Consider the following 26627-nt stretch of genomic DNA (forward strand, 5'->3'; position numbering starts at 1 on the left):
ACCTCCCTGTCACAGATACGGCACTGCAAATATTACACACGAATGAGCAGCAGTGTATGCTCATCAAAAGAATCGCGTCGTAATGATTAAAGGAGAATGTATGAAATTTAATCAAAGTGACGCAAACACCCGGTTACCGATGAGAACAAAGTGAAATGAAACAGTCTGGCTGTTTGTTTTAGCGGTTTCGCATAGACGTTCCTACTCTCATAGCCTTCCCATGAACAAAGAGCAACAAGTTAAAAAGATCAGATAACTTTTTCGTTGTTTTCTTGTCAGATCAGAGGCCGCCTTACAGTTTTATCCAAATCTTGGCCGATCACCCATAATGGGCATGCGCCATCAGAAAAGAAAAAGAGAACGAAACGAAAGGAGATTGCATAGTGAAAAATGCACTGAGACGGAAGTTGGAACTACAGCGACCAATGCATGGAAATAATTTTAATCGTTAGCTTTTCTTAGCTCGTTCCTAGGAAGATTGATGGTTTGGTCTAGTTGGTTTTGCATGATTTTATCGTGTCTCAGTTTCGTGTCGTCGCTGTCCGCAGATAACGATAAGAGAGAGAGAGAGAGCAGCGCAGGCAGACCCTGGCAGCGCAGACCCTGGCAAAAGGCCCTTCCGTGTATGGAAGCACCTTCGATCAATAAGAGAGGAAAGTTCGGTCACAGAACGCAAAGCTCGGTTTCCCTCAACCCCACTAGACCTTGCATTAGGTATGTGCCGCAGAGACGACTGGGTATGTGAAACTGGGTATGTGCACAGGGGCCAGAGTAGGTCTGTGGCCCTTCGCACATCACGTTCGGCGGAAGTCGCGCGATAGCGCTCGCATTATCGTGGAAGTTTTGCGGTAAAACGGTCATGCCTCGGCTTACCCTTCGCGAGTTGGTGGCGGCGTGGGCATTTGTCGTCGCGCTAACAAGATGGTGTTTACGGGAGCACAGCCAGTAGTGGCTCGTTAATTGGGCATGCTGCTGTGCGCCTGCCTGCACCGACGTACGCTTAAAACGTCAGCGAACGATCGAGCATAGGATAGGAGCGCGGTAGTTAAAATCAGAACGTAATACAACGCCATTTACACTGAATTGTCATGGAGGTAGCAGGACCTTCAGCACCGGAAGCGATTCGGTGAACTCAAGATTGGAAGCGAATACGCATCTAGCCCTCACCACAAATAACGCTTAGACACACGCGTTAAACACGCGTTACCCTCATTTAATATTTTTTTTAATATCAGTAATCAGTCAAGGCTGGAAAAAAAATAACAACAATCGGTGCGGCTCTCCGCCAGTCTAGATGGCCTAGATATGGATGATTCAGTTGTTAATCATTCGGACTGTGCGCGTGAGACAGCGATCGATACCGACGGGCTGTGTGCCGATGCACAGCGTGAGCTGGGCAATGTAGCAGAGGGCAGTTCGCAAGAGTGCGAGTTGTCTTACTCGAGTAAAGCCTGCTGCATTGTGCCAGAGTCGGTTGAGCTGTCCGCCAGTCGAGGCAGAGAGAGTGTTGATTTAAGTGAGAATCACTCAGACTGTGCGGGTAAGAGACCGATCCGGGCCGACGAAATGTGTACCGGCCAGCACGAGGCACGAGAAGGCGACATGAAGGCGAGTGCAAGGAGAAAGCGCCGTAAAAAGAAGCGCGGTAAAGACCGAAAGTCGGTAATTAATGTAGCGCCGCCAAAAATGGCGAGAAACCCAAAAGGCCAGGGCGCGAGGAAAAAGATGCGCTCGTCTCGGACGATGTTGACGCATCGAAAACGTTCGAGCCACCGGTCAAAGGGGGACCGCGAAGAATGTTCTGCACGAACGCGGACAAAGGGCACGGGGCAGTTAATCTCCTCGTCGTTCCGTAGTTCTTTTCACAGCTCAGCGTGCAGTTCGAAGAAACGCAAGGTGGCAGGACGAGACCAGGTGGGGAGTAGCGACGAGGTCAGTCGAGTTTGTGAGGAAAGCGGGGCGCCGAGACGCAAATTGGCAGGAGACCGTAACGTCTTGGGGGAGCTGATAGTGAATCAGCCCTTTTGTTGTCTCTCGGCAGCCAGAGTAGCTTTGAAACTTCGACCACCCCGGGTACGGCTCAGAGTATGAGTCAGACATAAGCGTTTGGAAAGGGAGGCCAAGAGAGCTTCCGTAGAAGTAAAAGGTGTTTTTTTTTATTTTTGAGCATCGGAAAGTTTTCGCGATTTGAGACTAGGGTTTCTTTCAATGTAAAGGTATGAGCTTTGTTTGTGTTTTCGTTCGAGAAGCTCGAGATTTGAAAGTTGCGTTTTAAGTAAACCTGTATTCTCGCGAGATGTTCATTAATAAGTAGATAGGTTTTTTGTGTGTGTGTGAGTAACCTGAGGGTCAAGGTTATTGTTGAGAGGCCTATCGTAACGCGCGTGTGTGTTATTTAACCTTCTTTCTTTTTAAGTGTTTTTGAATTTTCTAAGGTTAAGCGCGTAGATTTTCAGTGAGTGCATGATTTGCACGGAGAAGCGTTCTTAGTTCCATTAGCGCGTGTCCTATGTGGACGGAAGGAAGCAGATTTATGACTGGGTTGCTCGTGTGTGGAGGGCAGCCGTATTCTGACTTCTTTAGTGAACGTGCGTGGAAAGAGTTAGTAGAAGACGCATCATTTTAAGAGTTCTGCGGAGTGTGTAAGTACCGCGAGTTTAATTGTTCGTTTAAGTCACGTGTCCTAGAGGGACTAAAGGAAGAAACGTGAGTAAGCGTAATGAAGAGTTTGCCTACAACGCAAGTACGCGTTTTGTTTAGTGACCACAAGGCTAGTGCGCTTGTGATTACGTACTTGTGAGGTTGACCAGATTGTTCAGTGGCACCAATACGTGCGATAAGTACGCCACTGCGATAGATTGGAAACATGCTGTTCGTGTAGTTAGGCCACTTAAGTTATGTTCGGCTGTTTTCATTTGTTGTTTGCATCGTCAACGACCCTTTTGTTTTGCAACAACAATAGTACTCTGGTCTTGTCGGCATTCGGGGAGAAATGGATAGCTGTTTGGAAGGGTGGTTGGAACTGCTTTGTCAAAATTGGGGAACTAAAAGATCAGGGTTGATTTTGACTCAGCAATAGCCTGGCGAGTCAGGGGTGAAGAGCCTGCGCTTACGCGTGGTGCAGCGCTGTGTTGTTTGGTTTGTTTGACGTATGTTCTCCAGGGCCGAGGATCCCGAGGGTTGTCAAACGAGGCTAGACCCCAGTACCCTGCAGCTTCTTTCAGCGTTCCTCATGGCCAGCGAATTGAGTTCACCGGCCATTCAGAACAACCGGGGCGAGGACGAGCTGTTAGATATGGAGCTGTTTCCTGCGATTACTTCGAGTTCCCCAAACCACTTCAAATCGCAGCACAGCTAATTGAGGAATGCCGAAGCAGGAAAGCACATTCCAGAGGAGCGGCCGAGCAAACAAGTTTAAGGCAACAAGTTCACGTGCCAACAAGTTCGTGCGCCGCCGGGATTAGCAGGTGGGCCTCGGACAATGGAGCATGAGCAGCCCTCCCCTTCTCCTCGTTAGAAGTGCATTGCCAGTCTGCGAGGCAAGACCGCAGAGAGCCGCCAGGTGTGACACCGCGACACGGGCGCCTACCATTGGCTGAAAGTGGCGTCATCGGAGCGGACTCTCCCATTGGTCAAACATGACGTGACTTCCAGTGCTCGAAGGGTTTATAAGAAGCCTTCCAGAGAGACCTGAGCATTCTGGGACAGTCCCTGATTCCCTGATTCACCTCTCTCGAACTTCTTGCCGCGGGCCGCAGCGTCCGAGTTGCTGCCGGCCCGTAATGTCTGTACGACTGGTACTTGACGTCTCACCTCCCTGTACATAATGTAAAATAAATACTCCCAAGTTTGGGTTTTCATCCCGAAGTCCGTCCCTCAACCCCTACAATGGCAAGCTGTATGCCCTGAGGTGAGCGGCAGACGAAACTAATGAGAGACATATGGTGACGCACGGCACCGGGGAGCGTCCAAGGAGCGCACATGGGAAGATACCGAAGGATTCTGTTTCCACGTGAAATGCCGAAAGGCGTGAGAATAGTTTACAGAGAAAGTGGGTGTTCCAGACAAGCCAAGCGTTGGTACGAAGAGAAAGCGCCCACTCGGTATACGGTTGTCGCGGATACAAGAGGTGCGCGGAGGCTGCACAATATCCAAGTGCTCTAGGGACAGCACTGTAACCATGGCAAAGTCATCGAAAGCAGCGAGAGTAGAATACAATGATAAGCTCACTACAGCAGTGCAAATGCGTGGCATAATTTGGGATTGTGGTCGCCAGGACTACAAGGATCAGCGAAAGAAAGCTACGGCATGGGCAGAGATCATTGCCGATATCGGAACCGATCCGGGAAGTAAGTTCACAATGTTGGTACTGATGAAATCAAATTTATATGCGGAAGTGATCAGCCGATGATACCACCCTTTGTGCTTTCGGTACACGACCGCGTTGATTTATATATTCGTCGCGCCAACTTATTGTCGTTCTAATTGTAGGATAGTTATATAATTCTTGCGCCCTTGATGTCCCATCAAACTCATTCCTCCTGCTTTCCTGTTGTTGTTTTATTTCTTTTTCATTCCCCTTTATCTCAGTATATAGTTTCCAAAACCAGAGCGTGATCGATGTGTGCGTGCACACACGGAATGTTTTGGGCGCCAGGACGCGGGTTTGGGTGCAGCAGCTTCAGGCGCTGCTTACACCGCACGTTTAGATTAGTAACTATTCTAATTTTTTTTACCAAGTTACTTTAGGATCACGCTCGGATCACGCTCGGAAGGAGAGCCGCCCATTTCACGCCAAATGTAGCACAAAACGCTAGTTCTTGGAGGAGGCTTTAAAACAGGAACTGACACTGAAGTAAACATCAATAACCACAATTTATTTTTACGCAAAGTAAACGTCGCTGTTGGAGATCCACAAAAGCTTCTGCAACGCCTGCACTCCGCGGTGATCGCAGGTGCCCGCTCACTCAACGTAGCCAGACCCGCCAGACGGCGCAAAGCCAGGCCGCTAAAATGCTTGCAGCTAAATGAAATGTGTAGAAATCGTTCGTAAGCGCCTCTATGAAACTTTTTTTCGAAGTTTAGTCAGTAACAATAAATAATACAATAAAAATTCTGCTTATTCCTTTTTTGTTATCCAGAAACACATTCGTAAAGTCTGACAACAATGCGGCGGGCGCGTCCGCCCGTTTGTCGCTGCATGTAAGCGAAGCCAGCGAACCACCGGCGTCGTCCCGCCGCGTCTATTTCCGCCGCGCGATGTTCGCCGTGAAAGAACGCTCCATGTATCCCGCGCTTTAGCGTTGAACGCTAACGCACGCAAGGGGAGCCTTACGTACGGCAAGATGGCGGCGCCAGTCGAAGTGAGAGCAGCCCGCTTCGGATCTATCGAGCCGTCTGCCTGCACTGCTAGGCTCTATCCTTCTCCACTAATGCTCGTGTTCGCCTTAGATTTGTGCGATGATGCTTCGGCAGCGGTGCACAGGTGACAAATGGGCGTTGTTTACGATATACGTTCTCGATTAGCGGCGCAGTAGGCTTAACGAGAGGGTTTGCTCATAGAGTTAGTAGAACAACTCTATGGGTTTGCTAAATGTGTTTGCTGTATCCGCCTCGAGATGGCGCCCAAGTGTATTTCGCTCGTTTGCTTGGGGTAAAGCCGCATGTGGAACCGATGCATGTCATGTTTTCCGCGGCAAAACAGAGTAGTGTGGTCGGTGCTGTGGTCACAATGCGTGTGCGTTTTACCAACGACGACGATATGAACCTCGTGAAGGAGGTTTTCGCCTTGAACCCATTCGGACGGACGTCAAGGTGGGCGTCCGTTGCAAAAAATTGGAAAGAAGTGGGAAATCCGCTTTCTGGAAGAGAAATTGCCGGCGAAACGTCCCCTCCGGTATAGCTTCGACGTTGAGTGGATCTTGAGGACACGTAGAACCTGCGCGGTCGCTCTCATTCCCGAAGCATGAGGGTGTCTATGTCATCCCAACTTAAAAAGGACACGTAATATGGGTCCCACAGAACACTCGATCGCAGCATGCGAAGATTAATTGGTATGTTTCGCGACTCTCGACAAAACAACGCTCAAACCAAACACCTACATGCGTAATTAACGCAGCGACTGTGGCTTTCGATAAGCTTGACTTAGGGACACACTTGCGGATTCGGCATTGGATAAGCTCGACATTTCCTGTGGATTTGGCTTTCCAGTACTTTGTGTCTTTACATCTAGATGGCGCTGTATTTGTTTGCGTTAACGTTAACGCTTTTCTCCGTTCCGCTATTCTAAAACACTACCTTGTGCCGCGCAGTGCAGTCTTTCTTTGCGTTAGCGTTGCGTCGCACGCTAACGCTAACGCAAGGGTTTTACGCTATACTAAAACTCTCTCATAATACGTAATGGACTAATAAAAAAATCACTAGTTATGTTCTTCATCAATTACTTTGCGGCACATATTGCAATTTACGAATTGTAGCCGCTCAGTTAAGGCGTATTCACTCGGAAGGAATTTAGAGATATTAGTTCCCAAAGTGTGCGACAATATTCATGGGCGTTCTGGTTACATTTTCACTTCAATGAAACAAACGGCACTTTGTTAAAAAAAGTAAGTTGAATAGCAGTGCATTTTCACCACAATTTTCCCGACGCATATCTCGAAACCCGTGCGATCCCTAGCAATTGTTACAAGTGAATATGCCTTGCAAACTGACCGGCTACAATTCATAAATTGCAATACGTGCCATTGCGTACATCCTCATCATCATCGTCGTCATATTTTGTGTCCACTGCAGGACGAAGGCCTCTCCCTGCGATCTCTAATTACCCCTGTCCTGCGCCATCCGATTCTAACAAGCACCCGCAAATTTCGTAATTTCGTCGCACCGCCTAGTCTTCTTAATACTTATTAAGTACTTAATTAAAAGTTAACTGGTGATTATGTGTTAGCCATCGATTATTGAATTGGATTTCTCATGCGACTAGTGTGCGACGCTTCGAGTAATCCAACTCAAGGACTACAACTAAGCTATCCTCCTTGGAATATTTGTAAAAACTGTGTACGGTCTGCAAGAAACACCGTTGGTCGTAATGTTGAGGTAGCACATACGTAGGCATAAGTGCAGTCGTACACATGCAAAAATGTTAGGGAGAAGTTTCCCTCATATGTTTTTACGTAGTGACCGTGATGGCGTCGAGATGCACGAGGCAATATACAACAGCCTTAGACCCGCCATGGTTGCTTAGTGGCTATGGTGTTGGGCTCTAAGCACGCGGTCACGGAATCGAATCCTGGTCACGGCGGCCATATTTCGATGGGGGCGAATTGCGAAAACACCCGTGTACTTAAGATTTAGGTGCACGTTAAACACGAGGTGGTCCAAATTTCCGGAGTCCACCACTACGGCGTTCCTCATTATCAGAAAGTTGTTTGGGCACATAAAACCCAATAATTTAATTTTTTTTAACACAGCAGCCTAGAAGGGAAAGAAGTGGAGTACATGCCACGAAACGTTGAAAGTCAAAACCCGAGGTATTATGAAGGTACGCATCAAGCCGCTCAGTATTCAGAAATGGACTGACAAATCCTTCCTTGCCAATATTACCGGCAACCCACGCGGCGCAAGATACGGACTTTTGCTCCACGTAATATTGCTTGCACAACCGCTGTCACAGCCCTGCCATTTAGACGAAACCCTTCTTTTTGTTCACCTCCCCTCCCCCCACCACTCGCTTTATTATTTTTTCGAAGACCTACTTGACTTAACGCAAGCAAGCGGTAGCTTCCGTTATTTCTTTATTTACCCAAGCAGAACGACAGCAAAGCTTTCCTGGCCGGAAAGAAAGAAGACGACGAGGTTATAGCGCGAGGAATGGGCCGAGAGTTGTTTTGAGGCAACAAGAACAACAGCAAGAACAGCAGGACGCCATGGCTTCGCTCTCCGCCAAGAAAGGTGACAAGTCGATGCGTGTCCCGCAACCTGTGCAGCAGGTGGACCATCGCCGCACCGAGGACATCTGGCTGGAGCTGCGGAGAGCCTTCGACGAGATACAGGAGAAGCAGAAGACCGCACAGCGCTTCGACGAGCTGTACAGGGACGTGTATGCCATGGTGATGCGGAACGAAGGGGCGCGTCTCTACCGCGGTCTGCGCGACGCCGTGACAGAGCACCTGACCAACAAAGTACGCGCCCTCGTGTTGGCTAAAGTTGGGGAGGACTTCTTGCAGACGCTAAATCAGGCCTGGAAGGACCACCAGAAGAGCATGACAATGATTAGAGACATCGTGGCGTACATGGAAGGCTCGTACGTTTGTCAGAACAACGTTGACAACGTGCACACACTGGGCGTGTTGCTCTTCCGGGATGAGATAGCGCGCAGCGATCACGTACGGGACCGCCTTCGCGAAACCCTGCTTGAACTGGTGAAGATGGATCGCGAAGGCAAGCCTGTCGACAAGCTTTCCATGAAGGAGGCGTGCGAAATGCTCGCAAGCCTAGGACTCGATTCAAGGTCCGTGTACGAGGAAGATTTCGAGCTGCCATTCCTGGCAGAGTCCGCGCAATTCTACGCGTTAAGCGGCCATCATTATATCGAAACTATGGACACTCACATCTATGGACACTACATCGCCAAAGTCGAGCAGCATATCAAGGAAGAGTCAGAGCGGGCGAGGCAGTGCCTGTGCGAGTCAACCGTGGCTCCCGTGGTGCAAGTCGTGAAGGAGGAGCTCATCGGCAAGCATATGAAAGCCATCCTGGAGATGGATGACTCTGGCGTTGTGCATATGCTCAGGAACCGAATGACAGAGGACCTGGCCCATATATTTAGGCTCCTCAAGTGCGTACACGACGGTCTGAAGACATTGCTTGACTATGTCAGCAAGTACCTGCGCGACCTAGGAAGATCAATCATGAACGAGGAAGGGAACTCGGTGGGCATTGTACCGAAAGTGATGGAGCTGAAAGATCGCTTCGACCACTTTCTACAGCACTCTTTCAACGACGAGCAACTCGTCAAGCAAAAGATCGCAACCGACTTTGAGTACATACTTAGCCTGACCCGCAAGACACCCGAGCATCTCTCTGCGTTTGTAGACGACATGTTACGAAGGGGAATTAAGGGCATGACAAAGCAGGAGATTGACCAGTTGATGGACAGAGTTATCGCGTTATTTCGGTCATTGCAGGAGAAAGACCTTTTCGATCGCTATTACAAGCAGAACCTGGCCAAGCGGCTGCTGCTCAACAAAAGCGCCTCGGACGAGGCAGAAAGAACTATGATCGCCAAGCTCAAGGTTGAATGCGGTTGTCTGTTCACCTCAAAGATGGAAGCCATGATCAAGGACATGCTTATCTCCAACAACTTAATGCAAGAGTTCAAGGCGGCAATTTCCTCTAGCAAAATGGACTTGGACGGAGTCGACCTGAACGTGCGCGTGCTCACCACGGGCTTCTGGCCGCTGCCTGCCGCCGCGCAGCAAAGCACCATCCCCGCCGCCCCGCGCAGCGCTTTCCAGACGTTCCGGCGGTTCTACCTGGCGAAGCATGGCGGCCGAAAACTAACTCTACAGCCACATCTGGGCTGGGCCGACTTGAACGCCGTGTTCTACGGGTCACGGAAGAACGAGCCATCGACGTCGCAAGCGGCGAACCCACCATCCGGTGCGCTGCAGTCACGCACCTACACCATCCAGGTGTCGACGTACCAGATGTGCGTGCTCATGCTGTTCAACGGCCGCGACGAAATATCGTACGAAGAGATCTCCTCCGAAACCAACATCCCCGAACCAAACCTGGTTCGTGCCCTAAATTCGCTGTGCACGGGAAAGGACTCCGAGCCAGTGCTTGCGAAGACGCCGGAATCAAACGTTATTGAAAAGGACCAAGTTTTCGCCGTTAACGAAGATTTCACGTCCGGTCTGCAGAAAGTCAAAATTGAGTCAACGACGAGTAAAAAAGATTCCACGCCAAAGAATAATGGCAACGTGGACAACGTGGGCAACGTTGACGAAGAGCGACGGTATGAGCTGGAAGCTGCCATCGTGAGGATAATGAAGGCATGCCGAACACTGTCGCACGATGAACTTTTGATCGAGGTGACGGACGTGCTTAAAGCCAGGTACACTCCCAGTCCCGCTGCGTTCAAGAAGAGGGTCGATGCCCTCATAGAAAGAGAGTACCTTGAGAGGGATACCGAGAACCCAAAAGTATACATATATTTGCCCTGAAGACGCGGTAGGACGTAGTCAGTAAGCTCTGATTTGCAGTAGCACAACGGAAACAACGTCGCCCTCAAATGTAGGGGAAAGTGAGACTCTGCGGCCGCCCCTCTATCATGTTCTGGCAACGAAATTTTTTTCCTTATTGGAAAAATAAAAGAATACTGCCTGATTAGTATTGTCTTTGCTATAACGTGCCGACAACTAAAAAAAAATCATGATGCATTCCACTCTGCGAAGGTAGTTTACGAGCGACGCTGTTTAGCCCAAAACGCGGAGGTGACACATAATTTTGAACAAAGGTACTACTCATTTATTGTCTTGATAGGTGGTCATCGTGAAGAAAGGTACGTACACTTATTTATGGTATTCATCGGTGTTCATTATTTCAATCGCTACTGCAATCACATTCTTTGGTAATGTCAAATCGATGCACGTACGCTGCTGGTTGGTCGGTTGGGCTGGATTGGCATGTAATCGCATATGCCTGCAACACGGAACGCGTAAACCTCTCCCTTTTCGGCACCGACACATCCACATTGAAATCACCGACAACCACAACAGGGGTAGTGGCATCGCTGCTAATCGACGCAAAGTGACTAGCCATGAAAGTTGCGGGACGATGAGTCATTGCATTTTTTGCTTGCTTACGGGGGTATAAACCATTGCTCACGGGGGTATGAGCCATTGATGATAACAGTTTTAGACATGCTGCTCCGTACGTTGTATGAGTAATCAGAAAGAATTTAAGCATTGTTCGCTTCCCTTTTCTGAGTGCTTGTAGCCTATGCTTTACGGGGCTATGAGCCATTGCATTTTTTGCTTGCTTACGGGGGTATGAATTCTTACGGGGGTGTGAGCCATTGATGATGATAGTTGTTGCTCACGGAGAACAAAATTTGCAGGAAACCCTAGCTATCGAAAATTTTGCTGTAAATGGACCTGACTGCTTGTCAACATTTAAGGTGAAAGCGTCAAGTTGCTCGTCGCAGTGTCACATACCCGAAAGAAGCGGCGTAAAGTCCAGTCAGACAAAAGAATAGCAGGAATGGCTCATAGCGCCGTAAGCAAGAAAAGATGCAATGGCTGAATATGAACGAAGAAAGAAAGAAAGAAAGAAAGAAAGAAAGAAAGAAAGAAAGAAAGAAAGAAAGAAAGAAAGAAAGAAAGAAAGAAAGAAAGAAAGAAAGAAAGAAAGAAAGAAAGAAAGGAAGAACGGAAGAAGTAACGAAAGAAAGAAAGAAGGAAGGAAAGAAAGAACGAAAGAGAGAAAAAAAGACGAAAAGAATCGGAGAACAGAATAAAGAACGAAAGAACCTTTAGGTAGTGCTAGGGTCGTTAAATACATCTAATTTTTTTTTAAATTTGAAATTTAGAAATTATAAAATTTTAAATTAAAAAAATTTAGAGAGTCTTGAAGGGTCCTGGTAGTGCATAAGCTGCTCGCATGTGTCGTTGAGGAGGTTGACCTACAGCGACTAATGTTTACTTCACACTGCGGCTCGCTAGTTCTTGCAACAAGTCTGACGCCTAACTTAATCCACTACCACGTGTGCAACACACTTTCGCCTTCAAGTGTTACACAAGTGTAATAGCTGCCGAACTTCTTTCTACGGCTTAACACTGTTGTCATCACCAACAATGCTCTGTGCGAGAACGTACGCGCGAGACCGTACCTGCATTTGCTCTTCCATATCCAGGCCTAAGTAATGGCGAGATAATTGTGGTCGCCGTTAAAAACTGAGCATTTTCTTGCTGCCAATAACGCTGAAACTAAACCACCCTCTCACAGATACGGCACTAAATATTACACACGAATGAGCAGCAGTGTATGCTCATCAAAAGAATCGTGTCGTAATGATTAAAGGAGAATGTTTGAAATATAATCAAAGCGACGCAAACACCCGGTTACCGACGAGAACAAAGTGAAATGAAACAGTCTGGCTGTTTGTTGTAGCGGTTTCGCATAGACGTTCCTACTCTCATAGCCTTTCAATGAACAAAGAGCAACAAGTTAAAAGGATCAGATAACTTTTTCGTTGTTTTCTTGTCAGATCAGAGGCCGCCTTACAGTTTTATCCAAATCTTGGCCGATCACCCATAATGGGCATGCGCCATCAGAAAAGAAAAAGAGAACGAAACGAAAGGAGATTGCATAGTGAAAAATGCACTGAGACGGAAGTTGGAACTACAGCGACCAATGCATGCAAATAATTTTAATCGTTAGCTTTTCTTAGCTCGTTCCAAGGAAGGTTGATGGTTTGGTCTAGTTGGTTTTGCATGATTTTATCGTTTCTCAGTTTCGTGTCGTCGCTGTCCGCAGATAACGACAAAGAGAGAGAGAGAGAGCAGCGCAGGCAGACCCTGGCAAAAGGCCCTTCCGTGTATGGAAGCACCTTCGATCAATAAGAGAGGAAAGTTCGGTCACAGAACGCAAAGCTCGGTTTCCCTCAACCCCACTAGACCTTGCATTAGGTATGTGCCGCAGAGACGACTGGGTATGTGAAACTGGGTATGTGCACAGGGGCCAGAGTAGGTCTGTGGCCCTTCGCACATCACGCTCGGCGGAAGTCGCGCGATAGCGCTCGCATTATCGTGGAAGTTTTGCGGTAAAACGGTCATGCCTCGGCTTACCCTTCGCGAGTTGGTGGCGGCGTGGGCATTTGTCGTCGCGCTAACAAGATGGTGTTTACGGGAGCACAGCCAGTAGTGGCTCGTTAATTGGGCATGCTGCTGTGCGCCTGCCTGCACCGACGTACGCTTAAAACGTCAGCGAACATTCGAGCATAGGAGAGGAGCGCGGTAGTTAAAACCAGAACGTAATACAACGCCATTTACACTGAATTGTCATGGAGGTAGCAGGACCTTCAGCACCGGAAGCGATTCGGTGAACTCAAGATTGGAAGCGAATACGCATCTAGCCCTCACCACAAATAACGCTTAGACACACGCGTTAAACACGCGTTACCGTCATTTAATATTTTTTTTAATATCAGTAATCAGTCAAGGCTGGAAAAAAATAACAACAAAAAGAAGTCTGATCACAAACACATCATTTGGGATGCTGGAAAGTGTTATCAGAGGAATCAACGAGTTTGCCTGAAGCGATTGGTTGTCATAGTGACGTGAGCATGTGTGACGACAGCAGCAAACGCTACAGGCTCTTGTGGTGCACATTTTAGTATATGTCTTTATATCACCGTTTATTTGGCGCATTACATACGTTATACGTAATAGTTGTGCGGAAACCCCCAAGGTGGAGAGAAATAATTATTTAGGGAAAGTGAGTTGAGAAAAAAAATTGGCTACGATTGGGTGGATGTCTCACTTTCCCCTTAATTACATACGTTATACATATGAACTAACCACAACGAAGCGCGAGTACTAGTGCGAAATGCTCGGAAACGCAGACGGGGAAGTCATGAACAATTTTGACACTTTCGGTCTTTCGCTCTCCCACGGGAGATCGCTCTCCCGAACGCTTCAATCTCGAGTCCTTGTTTTTCTCTGCGATCCGTCCCAGTCATGAAGGAGCCAGAAAAATATAACAAAATTTCAGTTTCAAATTCTGATTTCTAAGCCACAGCCCGGCACCATGTTTAGCAGTGATTAACGGGCACCCTCCACAGATTCGACCATGGTAAAACGCAGCATCAACGCTAAAGAGCTCTATGGACCAGCGATTCATTTTAGCTAGCGATGTCAGCGAAAACTCGAGCGCACAACCTTCGGAACGAACGGGGGCGCCGTATCGCGCAGCCACCTCTTTGTGATTACTTTTAAAACGCACAGTTCTCCTATTTCGGCCGTTTTCGTGGTTGGTCGGTGGTCAAACTCTGCAACGAAAACGTTTACTCGTTTATTCGCTCTCTCTCTCTCGCTCTCTCTCTCTGGTTCTTTCATCCGCTCGCTCGCTAATCCTTTCGTTCACTCGTTCGTTAGAGCTATTCACTCCCATTGACTATCTTCATCGACGATTGCTGCAGTTATTATTATGAATAGGACTGTATAAAGTAAAGCTAGCTTATTCCGGTTTTACTCCAGTCTCCTGACGTCAAATTTACGTAACCGCCGACGCAACCATCGGGTAGGCACCCTCAGCGTTGTTTGAGCAGTCCGATCAAACGCTATCCTCGTTCATCGGAGGTCACTTTTGTGTGCTTTCAAAGCAAATAGCGTTATCTACATTGAAAGGCTTTTTTTTTCTAATTGGCTGACATGAAGCAACGAGCGTGCAAAAGTGGAGAGAGTTCAGGTGGGCCGAGCTAGTACCGTGAAAGTGGATAACTGGGTGAGGAGAGTGGTGCCGGCGTCTGCGATTGGTCCGCTTCCCCCTCCTTAGCTTGCAGTGGCTGGTCCCAAATCGCGGCGGCATGCAACAGGGAGGTAAAAATTGACTGCGGCTTAACTCAGCTAGCCCTTGATATGCAAAGAGAAACCTTGGTTTAGCCTGGTTAAGTGTTGGTTTCACTTGGTTAGCCTTTGATTTAGCTGTAATTATTATACTTACGTATACAATCATCGTTAAGCCAGGTATGACGGCTGTGCCTACGTCGGTGACTAGACATGTAAGTAATTAGGCTTGGGTAGACACGCATCATTCCACGATGCGACGCCTATTGTGCCACAGGGAAAGCGCAAGTGCTAGACATAAAAAGAGGCGCCGCGAACATGCGCAGCGTCGAAGCACAAAGGGACAAGGCGCGAACGCAGTCGCTACATTGATCTTGACGGTGCGACGCCTGTTGCATTCCGGACCCTCTCTAGTCAAGCAGCTCCATGGGCGATATGGGCGGGGTGGTCAGACGCCGCTTCGCCCCGACGGCTCAATGCCTCCCGCTCCGGCACAACGCTCACAGAGGAAAGCCCGGCCCCACTCTCATGCATGGCCAAGGTCGCATTGGCTAGGCGAGTGCAGCGCTTCTCAGCCACGCGCGCGGCGAGTCACGTGGTCAGGCGGTAACCCAGCTTCAGAGAGCGCATGCGCCAAGCCGGCGGCGAAGCTCGGCGCGGCGAGTCACGTGACGCGTTGCCAAGGCTACGGCGGAGCTTCGGTCAAATGAAGGTCAAATTGCTGGCGACGGCGAAACTCGGCTCGACGCGGTTGGTAAAGTGCTCGCTTTAAAATGCCGCTAATACAGTTTCTCGGTGAAGAGGAGTTCGCAGAGTGATGGCATCTACTGCTGAAAGAGCTCGACAGCTCTATACGGCCACGCAAGGGCTTTCTTTATTTTTTTTTACAGCGAAGCTGTATGCCTCTACCGCCCAAGAAAATTTGTGTCGAACGCAAAAAACTCCCCATACATGGGCCGATCCCGGTGATAGTGCAATACCGTCCCGCCCCAACGCGGAGCTGAAGCAGGCGTTAAGCACTCCCCATACGTGGGCCGACCTCGAAGATAGGGCAACGTCGGGCCGACCCGTGGCGGAGGTGCAATTTGCCATTAAGGGGCCCACATACACAGCTTCGCTGGTCATCCTTCTTCACAGAGTGGAAGGGCACTGACATATTTTTATACACAACGAAATCTGTTGTCGCCGGCAGCTCCAGAGCCAGTGCCAGAGCCAGTGCTTAAGATGAGCTAGTGCCATTTTCCATACCTGTCGGAACGGGGCACTCGCTGGCTAATCCGAAAACACTTCAGTTTTGTTCGCCTTATCAATGAATTTTAGCGCGTACAAGTTGTCGTGGTTTTCCGACGCCACGTGACAGAAAGGCGAAGTGGGCGTGGCCCTAAACAAGTTTTACCAATCGTGGAGGGCTAATGGCAAAACGCAATAGAAACGGATCGGAATTAATTTATCTTATGACGCCTTTAGTTTGGCTTTAATTTGAACTATTTTCTTTAATTAAAGAGGTTTGAACCAGTTGATAAAGGAATATACTACTAATTACAACAAATCCAAAATGATTAATCAAGGCGCGAAGTTCATACGCTCAAGAAACCTGTATATTCAACCGTACTTGTCCCGAACCAATGCCTTTCGTTGTTCGTTCTTCCCAGATTCAATAGAGCTGTGGAACAAGCTGCCTGCAGAAATTGTTCGCAGTTCTGATACTGCATTGTTTACAAATGCAATCAAGATTCTTTACTAAAACTGTACCATATGTGGATATTGTAAAGTGTTTTTCTTTTTTTTTTCTCTCTTCTTCCTTTTTTCTGCTTGTGTGCGTGCGGCAGCTGGTTGAACATTTGAATACATGCCTTACAGTCTGTATATAGTATCTTGTATTGTATCCGTAGGACACTCTAGTGCATGTGCATGTTTCTTTTGTATCTGGCTGTCTTGTATGAACGTATATGTAACATCCCTCCCTGTTATGACCCTTAACTGAGGGTTGACAGTATTTCTAAATAAAATAAAAATAAATAAATATGTGTACTGCTTAAATCTCTACACAGAAACATTGAAAGGAGCTTTTAACCGTCAGCAAGAAGCTAACGCTTAAAGACAGCGCAAACTTCGTGAGCACCTCGGCGTGTATGTCGGCTCCTGCTTGGACAAGAACTCGGGCTGCGACTTCATCCCCTCTGGCGCAGGCCAGCATGAGCGGCGTCAGGCCGCGCTGGTCGCGCGTGTCCAGCCGCGTTGGTGCTGGCAGCAACGCCAGCGCCTGGGACACCACGGCGGAGCCCGCGCCTTGCTGGCCGCAAAGCGACAGCAACCGGAACGCCAACTCGGTCTGCAGTTGGCGCGCCCACTCCTGAGGCACGTCGTCCGTCGACGACGAGCCCGATCGCCGCAGCAGCAGGAGGCGCTCTTCGTGAAGTTCGCTGCGAGCAAGACCACGAAGGCTATTAGCTTTGTTGCTCATGATTAAACAATTTTTTGGGTCAACTACGACTTCGTAGGTTCCCAAAGTTACTGTCCGAACAGTACAATTTACCTTCATTTATTGATGAAGAAATATTCAATACTGTAAATGCAATTCAGCAAAAACTCCAACGTTCTCTCGTAGGACGTCTGCTGGCACTCTAGCGCAAAAAAAGAAGAAAGAAATCTATACTGCACATAAACCAATGATCTACATGTGTGTTTACAGTTCTACATCAAAGGGTGCGAATTCACTTCGACGTTAAAATACGAGGCTCCAATGGCCTCTGCACTCGGCCATTGAAACCTGGCTGTTGGTGTCGTAACGGCCTTCATCGCGGGTATCTCGCCTATAACGCTTATCAATAAGTGCTGTAATCGCATTTAAAGCTGTTAGATATTAAGAATTACTTCTGTGCCGTTCTTGTGGGCAGAGTTTTATGAACAGAGTAGACGCGCGTGCTCCGCCTTTACCGAGAACGTCGCTGATGCTTACCCGATAGCCCGCACGGGGCAGTCGACTCCGGGAAGTAAGAGGCGCGCAGCTTGCATGACGTCATCTTGGTCCACGAGGGGTGAGCGCCGGTACTCGGCGTGCGCGTGCGCCACCCGGACCCACTCCACCAGCGGAGGGAGCACCTGATATGGTCTGTAAAACACAATGCAACCTTTCACTCACTCCTGTCTTGTCCTTGGAAAGCGAGCGAAGAACTGTGAACCCGCAAAAAAGCGCCATAAACGCAAGTTCACAGACTGATCGATGAACGCTTGAGCATGTGCATGTGCGTGCGCATGCTGCGAGCTTTTCCTCTCACTTTCTCATCTTTCAAGACATTTTCACCCTTCCCCTGTTTTGACAACTAGGCTCAGCTTGAGGACGTATTCTGTGACGATACACTTCGGCGGTACTATCGCCTTGGCCAAGCCGTGGCCATCACGTTCGCGCACCGATTGGCTGGTTGCGCAAAATCGGATGACGTAGTGCCCAACCAGCCAATCAGCTCATCGAATTTCACTCAAGCAGCCAATCAGCGCACATCTGATGGTCAAGGCGTTGCCAAGGCGATGATATTGCGGATATGGATCGTCGCAGAATGCGTCCCCTTGTTAAACCTCCCTGCCCTTTCCCTTATCACTCTTCTATTTTCTCTCTCTATCGGCCTTCTCAGTGAGCACTTCTAAAACCTTTTATGCTGGCTTTTCCGCAAGGCACCATCCCGCAATGTGGCGGCGACCTTGTCTTTTATATCATAATTAGTTGTCAAGCTCTTGCATCGTTCTTGCGTTTGTTCCCGAAGCATGATAGGCCAGAATGAACAATACCGAATACAATGCGTGGCTTTCGCTCTAATCACTCTTCGGTTCATCTCTGTTTATTTATAACTAATGAATTGTTATGCACAAGACTAATTTCTATTCTAATCCCTAGACTAATCGCTGTTTTACCGAAGTGGTGGCCACCGTGTTCCGGTAATTATGTATTGTGGAAAACAGTGCTCACAAGCTTTCACGGAGGTCAGTTACTAATAAAGTTGAAATTATTGCGCAGTTTTCTCCATTCTTATAACTCTGGCAGACAAAAGAAATCTCGCCTCAAGATCCTTTAATAAGTACGCCCGATATTTGAATGCAGTCCGACGAGTATCATCCCTGTATGCAGGCAGAGTTAATACCTTTCGTAAATGAGCTCAGGCCCCGCCGAACGTCTGGACGATCCATGCTCCGCGTGCTCGAGCTGCGAGCAGCGCATGTAGTGGTAGAGCGCGTGAACTGCTCCTGGGCCCCAGCTGAGTGGCGGACGCTGGGAAGCCGTGCGGCTCCGGTATAGTTGGGTCACCGCTGCTAGGAGTTCGCCTGCGCATCCGTCGAAGAAATAACCCGCTCGTATCTCATACGAGCGCAGCGCTAATGGGACCAAAGGTAGCAGTGGAATCGGACCATATACTGTCATTCCAGGAATGGGATTAGGACACTACCGCCTCGAGAGAGAGAGAGAGAGAGACAAAGAGGAGGAAAGACAGGGAGGTTAGCCAGTGTAAGTACTGGCTGGCTACCCTGTGCTGGGGAAAGGGGTAAAGGGAATAAAAGGAGAAAGAAGAAGAAGAGGAGAAAAAAAATTAAGGAAATTCACGCAGTACCGCGATACTACGCGATACAACACTCAAAGGCGATCGCCGCCTCGAATTAAGTGCAAAGAACATTCGCACTTTTTTACATTTTTTCGAACGAAACTGAAATGAATGGGGTCTGATATAATTTCCTGACAAGAGCACAATTTACCCCCCCCCCCCCCTCACCCTTACCATGCGCTCTCTATATATAGTCCGTTTCCCATAGCCTCAGTCCCGTGGCCGTGCACTCACTCAGCTCTGCGATGCTTCCGACGCACGTGGTGAGGAAGCTCTGTTCGTGGGCGTCGCTGGCCACCGATGGGCTCCGGTGGTGGTCTTCCTTGGACGAAGGCTGCTGGCCCGGCTGCTGGGGCTGCTGTGCGTCCGTACCCTGGCCTCCGCGAATGCTTCCGCACTGCTGAAGCTGTGAAGGCCAGCGGGGCATCGACAGTGCGCCTGCAGAAGTGAGAGAGATATATATGTACGACCACCTTTTGCTAGCTGTTAGATGCATAATCGCGGCGCGCAAGACCTCTCTCTAGCTATAGGCTTCCATAGTACACACAGTTCGTGTGAACACTATACCTACGTCTGTCAAGGAGCCTGCTAAGATAAGCTCACCGAGTTGCACGCTACGTCTGCGCACACACCAACCCATTACGAGTGAAAGACACCGCCTTCTGGAGTGCTGGCTTTGAGCAAAGATTACTCCGAAAGAATTACAGTGCTGCGTGCCTGTCGTTCGTTCAATGGAACCTCGCAAACCATGTCAGCAGTTATTCCAAGAGATTTCATTGATAGGGAAAGCATAGAGGTCGGCCTAAGCTGGTCGCAGCCTACCAGGTGTTGTTCACATACAAGATTTCCTGTCCGCAATAGCAGACAGCCGATCTTATACATCACTGGCTTGCGGAGATCTCGGCAAGCCCCCAACCCCTGAAGCAGCTCGAGTTCCAGTTGTGGTGTTCTTGTTTCTCCTTTGGTGTGCTGGGGAACCGCCAAAGTGTGCTATATAATTACACGTTGCTTACACTTAGTACTTATGCAAATTCACACACCTTTTCATCACAACACAGTAAACATGTTTCACCGCACTGCTGAATTGTTTTGTGGTGAAGCCATTATAAAGCGCATATAATACTCTTGTTCAAAATGTGATACCAACTTCATGGAATGCTGCAGGAGCATCCTCTGTATAATGAAGCAGCAATTACGCGGTTATACACAGCAATCATCATCGTCACAAAATATGTTAGATGCTGCTTATTTTGTTTAAAAAGGAGAAAACAATGACCGACTCCTGTGACTTTTTTGAGTAGTCTAGTCACTGCGGAAAGCAGTCTGAAAGCGTCAATAAGTATACATAGGTTACATGAGCATTAGTTACACGCGTATACTTGAGACAATTTCAACTCCCCAAGTTGCAAGAAATTCCTGTAACGTTTTAGAAGCGACTCTCTCGAACGTAATGTTTGGCCTATTTGGCCAGCTCAGAACTGCCGCTTCTTCTCAAGCATCTACTATTTAACATGACACGCATCCGCTCCAGGTCTTCTCCTTACTACTTCCCACTCAGTATTCTTTGTTTGACGACTGGAAATCGTTCGGTGCAGTTCAGGGAATCCCCCTGGGTCGGGACTACGAGCCTCTGACGCCATGAAACTCGGCGTGGCGGAACATGTGAGGATTGTTGCGAGAAGAGGAACGGTGAGATAACTCCCCCATACGCACTTGTGTAGCCCATAACTGCTCTTTCAGGTAGTAAAATGGAATCTGTGCTCCCAACTTTGCTTCGCTTTACGTCTTCACTGCAGAGCGTTGAGAGATGTTCGTTTCGTCAGAAATATGTACGAGCGAGAGAACGAGCGACCGATCATAATAAGCGCTGGCCAGCGGCCAGAAGCTGATTATTGTAAATTGACGAACGAACAGACACTCTCCAGTCACAGTCTAGCCTGATAACTCTTGTTTACAGTAAAGTCAAACGTGGACTCAGGGCCGTGCTTCCATTTGTCTTCTCTGCACAGCATAAATGCGCGCGGCGAAGATGCGGTACAAAGAAACGCTCAGGCGACGGAACTATCCACCGAGCATCACAGGCCTCAGTGCACGACATGAGTGATTTCTGCGCGCACACGAAGGAAAGGACAATTCTGCTCTCTTCTTAGCTCGAAACTGCTGAATGCAGCAGAAATAACTTTGAGGCCACAAACTTCAGTATTGTTGCGTCTTCGCTGCATAACAAACTGCAATGCAGCAAAGTCACAATACAGATCAATGCTACGGAGATGGAATGATTACCGAAGCGTTGCGAAGAGCCTTAGCTTCAAGAGCCTCACGAGCCCAAGAGTCACGAGACTTGGCACCGTTGCAAAAGTGGTGATTGTTGCGAACGAGGGGACGGACACACGAACAAGCTCAAACACTCAGCCGATTTTACAAGCTCTTAACCGCTGTTAGCAGTAAAATAAATAAATAAATAAATAAATAAATAAATAAAACATCGGTATATTGGTAACCCTCGCATTTGCGTTGCGATCAACATTGAAAACACGCGTCTTCGATGTGGTTATTGCGCAAACCAGCCGTATAAGGATTACTGTATCGATCGTTACTCTGCTAAAATAAATGTATTTCCGACTAGTCATGGTCACAAAATGACTACCTTGAACACTTTACGTTTAAAGTCTGCACATTACCATTCGGCACATAATTTGTGCCCATTTCTTTCAATTCTATGAACGAATATTCAGCTTCAACCAAATAGAACGAAACAGTGTTAAATAAGCACCCTCACCGAATTAATATGATGGCCCTTGCGCCAGGATAATTATGCGTAAGTGTGTGCGTGTATTCATCGGCTCCGCCATCCCGTGTTTCTCGCGCGCGTTTATGTGCCAAGGTCTCTTCTTCATAGATGCACTCACGGAAACTCGGCGCATTTCTTTCTTTACTGCTGACCTACTGACGCACCCTCTCTTCGATCGCCTATAGGCGAGCCATAAGAGTATTTTTCACCGGCGGTATTCGTGCTTAAATCTAAACTCCTGTTGCTCTCTCTCTCTCTGGGATTTTGCCGTCACATTTCCCTCACTGCCCGCCGATATTCAGATATGGTTCAGACTTACACCGTTCTGAATTATAGAGAAGAAAAACTCGAACCAAAATTTATTTTTAAGCCCGACGCTTCGGAGCCCGGCTTCTTCAGGGGCCGGACGGCGTGAAGCGTAGTAGTGCTTTATGCGTTTCTCGCACTTTGACAGGCTCACAGACACTTTCCTAGACCTTGAGAACAGATATTTGCCGAATATTTACCTTTGATTTTACGCTGTTCTTACTTAACGTTATACTAGGGGAATGCCACCAAAATTGAAAAAAGAGGGAAATGATCGAGAGGCAGACACAGACAAAGCGACAGGAAGGTGGCTTTTGTCTCTTCTTTCGAATTTGCTGGTATTCTCCTAGTATAATCATGTACCAAACTAACCCAACAAGCCACGCTTATGAACTTAATTAGGTGCACGAATGTAGAAAGTAGCTGTGCCAGCAGAGCATGCGATTATCTCCCAATGTATCACACGAACTTTTCACTTATCTGGCCAGTATTTGTGAGCCGGGGATACGTTGTTCGTATCCGTGAAGCGTAGAGCTAATGATGGGATAATCAAAGCTTGAAATTTACGCCCTTCGTGGGGTTTATAATAGCAATGTAGAGGAAGTATTTAATATAGCGCAGGCTTCGCGCACTTAATACCAGCCATGCGGCAAACAACTGGACACAGGGAGCCACGGCCACCTTAAGGAGCAGTCAGAGTGTGGTGTCTACATACTTAGCCGTCAGTAACGTACTCGCACTCACCCGAACCTTTTTTCGTTAGTACTCTGTCATAGAACATCGTCGTTTCGATCTACTGTTATATATGCGACAGCTTGTGTTTGCGATGTTGGACGGGATAGTGATTTCCGAGGTGCTGCACAATGAGAATTGACCGCACTAAGGAAGGAGTCAAGAATGGGAAGAGGGGGTGGAATGAAGAGAAATTATCCTAGTCGGCAACAAATGGCATGCGATACAACAAACGAGGAAACCCTACAAGCAAAATCGTCGACAGGGTGTTCATGTTAATTATGTCGCATGCCCTTTTTAGACAAGGATCATTCCACTTCATTTGACCTCCTCTCTATCTTTTGACCTCCTCTCTTTTCTCAATGCGGCCAACTGTCATTGTGCCCCACTACGAAAGCTACTATACCGTCAAACATTGCAAACACAAGCTGTCGCCTTTGTAACAGCAGAAAGAAACAACGGCATTCTATGACACAACACCTGCATTGAGTTATCTGCTCGACGCAAGTTTCCTAGTAATAACGTATACGCCGGCTGTTTTGAATGAATGCATCGCAACTAGCCCTAACTTGAAGGTGGTCCACTGAGGGCACGTCTCAAAGTGCATCACGTAAATTTTGAGTACCACAGCGGAATTCTTACTAAAGTTCAATAGCACAATTGATAACACTGGATGGAGTTGAAAGAGGCGACAATCACCTTTCCCGCTTAACACCACATGAATATTGGAACGAACCGAACGTAATCTTCCTTCGCGGCGATTTCTGCTTTGAACTTGTCTCCTTGGATATTCTCAGCACGGACGATTTGGAAAGTGTTCTGTTGGCTATCCGCGGTTCGCTGAGCAAAATCAACGTATATACGCTGAAAGCCCGCTCCCCGAGAACGCTTTATTATTCAGTCATGAACGCAAAGAAGGCTTTCTTCCTTCCTTTCTTTCTTTCTTTCTTTCTTTCTTTCTTTCTTTCTTTCTTTCTTTCTTTCTTTCTTTCTTTCTTTCTTTCTTTCTTTCTTTTCTGGCCATGCTCGCAACTCAGCACTACGTAAAAAGGGCCACACCGCATGGAAGAGTAATTGAAAAGAAAGACAGCACAACAGTTGGATGTACACATGTTCGCGCTCGTGTATCGGATCTAATTAGAATTCAGGAGGCGAGAGCGACTGACTCCTCTTTCGGGCCAGAACCAGTTCGCCCTCTGATGGCTCAACTCAGGTGAAAGGCGCCGTGTGCGGTGGATACAGGCGGGCGAAGGAGGCAAGGAAAGATAAGAGCCAGATAGATGACAAACTATGAAACGCAAAAAAAAAGAGAAAAAGAAATATCAGAACGTTCGACAGACAGAGGGCAGGGCTACGAGTATAATTTAAGCAAAGAGTTCCCCCTGTCGCTCTCCTCTACGCCCTCCTGAAGCAACGGCCGAAGAGGCGCGCCAAGGAGTCTTGGTGTTCGACCTCTATCCTTAGCGCCGGCCGTGAAGATTACTCGGGCACGCAGTTTACTAGGCGGCGGCTTTGGCAACCCTCGGTCGTAAAGATCAGCTCGCGTGGACGCTGTCTCGAGGCACGTACAGATGCTACTACGCCGTAGATTTTTGTTTTGCTTTCCGTTTCTCGTTTCTAATCTTTCCAACTGCCTCTGAAAGCGAAACCGGCACGGCGCCGCGGAGTGTAGACGTGTGCGGGCGGCGACCCTATCACGCACAGTGCGGACGGCGGCGGTGCGTCGATGTCGCGAGGGGGCGTGCGCGACATTATGGCGACGAACCCATCCCGCACCGGTGGGCTCGTTATTTACCTTTTTTTTCGCTTTTAACTTTGTTTTTCTGTTCTGTACATCGTTCTCTGTGTTTTACTTCGACTCTGTCAGCCATTGATAAGCCTAGGAAGGAGCAAAAGCCAAAAGAACTGCGATGGTCAGAAAAGAATACCGAAGGTCTTAGCGAGACGAAATAAGCGAACAAACGCACGAATAAGAGACAAGTGATAGAGCCCGCGGATGTGCATTAGTTCCGCCTTGATGAGCAAACGTATTGCGCGGACCTGTTGCCTTTGGCCAGTGAGCCTGCGCGACCCTCCTTACGCGATGAGAGTTCATCCGTTGTTTATTGAGTCATTACCCACGGCAACGAACTCACTAACGCGACGTGGCGATCTGCCATTATAAGCAAAGGCGACATTACTGGCTCGTAAGGGCTAGCTACTATTACAGTTCACTGCGCGCAAGAGCACCAAAGGCGGAAAAAAAAGAAATATGCAGTTTCATGGTACGACGAGCGCAGACTATGAGATAACTTGACCATGTTGGTTAGGTGTGCTAAAGGCCCGCCCAGGTGTCCCACGTGCTCGCTTACTATGATAATAAACGAGTCAATGTCTTTTAAACATGAAGTGGCCAGCAGATACAAGAGATGTGTGCAGTCAGTTGACTTAACTGCGCTATGCGTGTGAGGAAAGCATGGGCAGGAAGACGGGGACAAGCTTTAGATTAAACGTATGCTCCATACAGGCACATTAACGTCTGCGACAGATTCCCAGGCCATAGTATAGTCCAGTATCCTACAAGAAGCCATAGCAGTGCACTATTCAGCTTTCTGCACTTGCATACTCTGAATGCAAATGATTTTCGCTCGGAGTACAGAGCAGGCGTAATACATGTCCGCGGACCTCTTTCGCTCGCTTTATGTTTCATCAGTGCGAACGCAGTGTCGTTCAATCGGCTTTGTTCGGGGAGTTTACATCGTTGTGCTCCGTCGCGCAAGCATGCGCACGCTGCGCAGTAATGACCAAAGAGTGGCTACTCTTCTAAGTTCGTCGAATAGGTGACCTACGGTCCCTACGTATAGATCATTTCTCGTTATATAGAATGAAACATTTGTCCAGAGGGTGCCGAATGGATGTGCAGTGGCAATGCATTCTGCGTAAAAGGCGCGTACAGACGTCAGCAGCGACCTACACGTGGCAATTTTATGTCAAGCCGCCGTCCCACGGGGCCGAAGTTGAGCGTCCGACACTTCAACCCCTGTGACGTCATTAAGGAGTCTTCCTTACGTGAGAAGAAAGGCAAATACGTTTTGAATCTTACTCGTGGGTCTATCTAGAAAGAAAAACGGCGAACTGAGGCGCACCTGCAGCGGCAGAAAGGAAAGAAATGCCCTTCTTCAAGAACGCTTCTGCTTAGGTCACATACAGAACAGCGTGGCGTGACTGAAGAATGCCACTTGCTCCGGCTGGGTAAACAATGTTCTTTTTATAGAAGCACCCAATACTGTTCGCAATCAATCGACAATGGCACATCATCATCTGGAGATAAAAGCTCGAAGCCCGCCCATCAATTGAAAAAGAAAGAAAGAATTGCAAATGTGGATCGCAAACCTTCTCGAAAGCCGAGACAGACGACGATGACGGCCAGATTCGCGAGATGTCGACGCAGCCGCCAATAAAAAAAAAAGAAAAAAGAAAACGTTGCAGGAACGAGAAGACTTAAGCAGCACCGCCACATTCATTGTGGTAGCGCTCGTGCAAGCCCGTATACATTTGGTTTTCCTTTTCTCTTTTTTATTTCTTTTTTTTTCGTTCTCTTCACAACGCAATCTGCTCGGGGCGCATCCGGGCTTGAACCGCGATTTTCGCGGGACT

The 26627-nt window shown here is 48.2% G+C and overlaps 1 protein-coding gene across 2 annotated transcripts in view; it reads right to left on the reverse strand.

Annotated features, from left to right (window-relative positions):
- The window catches only part of LOC139057458 (ankyrin repeat and BTB/POZ domain-containing protein 2), a 214383-nt gene that overhangs the window by 97253 nt on the left and 90503 nt on the right, over positions 1-26627 (reverse strand). For both annotated transcript variants that reach the window (XM_070535774.1, XM_070535775.1), the window contains 4 exons: positions 19397-19600; positions 18707-18887; positions 17530-17682; positions 16693-16993 (listed from right to left, as the gene is read on the reverse strand). In XM_070535774.1, coding sequence (XP_070391875.1) covers positions 16693-16993; positions 17530-17682; positions 18707-18887; positions 19397-19600 — 839 coding nt within the window. The remainder of the gene's footprint in view (positions 1-16692; positions 16994-17529; positions 17683-18706; positions 18888-19396; positions 19601-26627) is intronic.

Source organism: Dermacentor albipictus, chromosome 3, assembly GCF_038994185.2.
Source record: "Dermacentor albipictus isolate Rhodes 1998 colony chromosome 3, USDA_Dalb.pri_finalv2, whole genome shotgun sequence".
In the NCBI taxonomy this organism is placed as follows: domain Eukaryota; kingdom Metazoa; phylum Arthropoda; class Arachnida; order Ixodida; family Ixodidae; genus Dermacentor; species Dermacentor albipictus.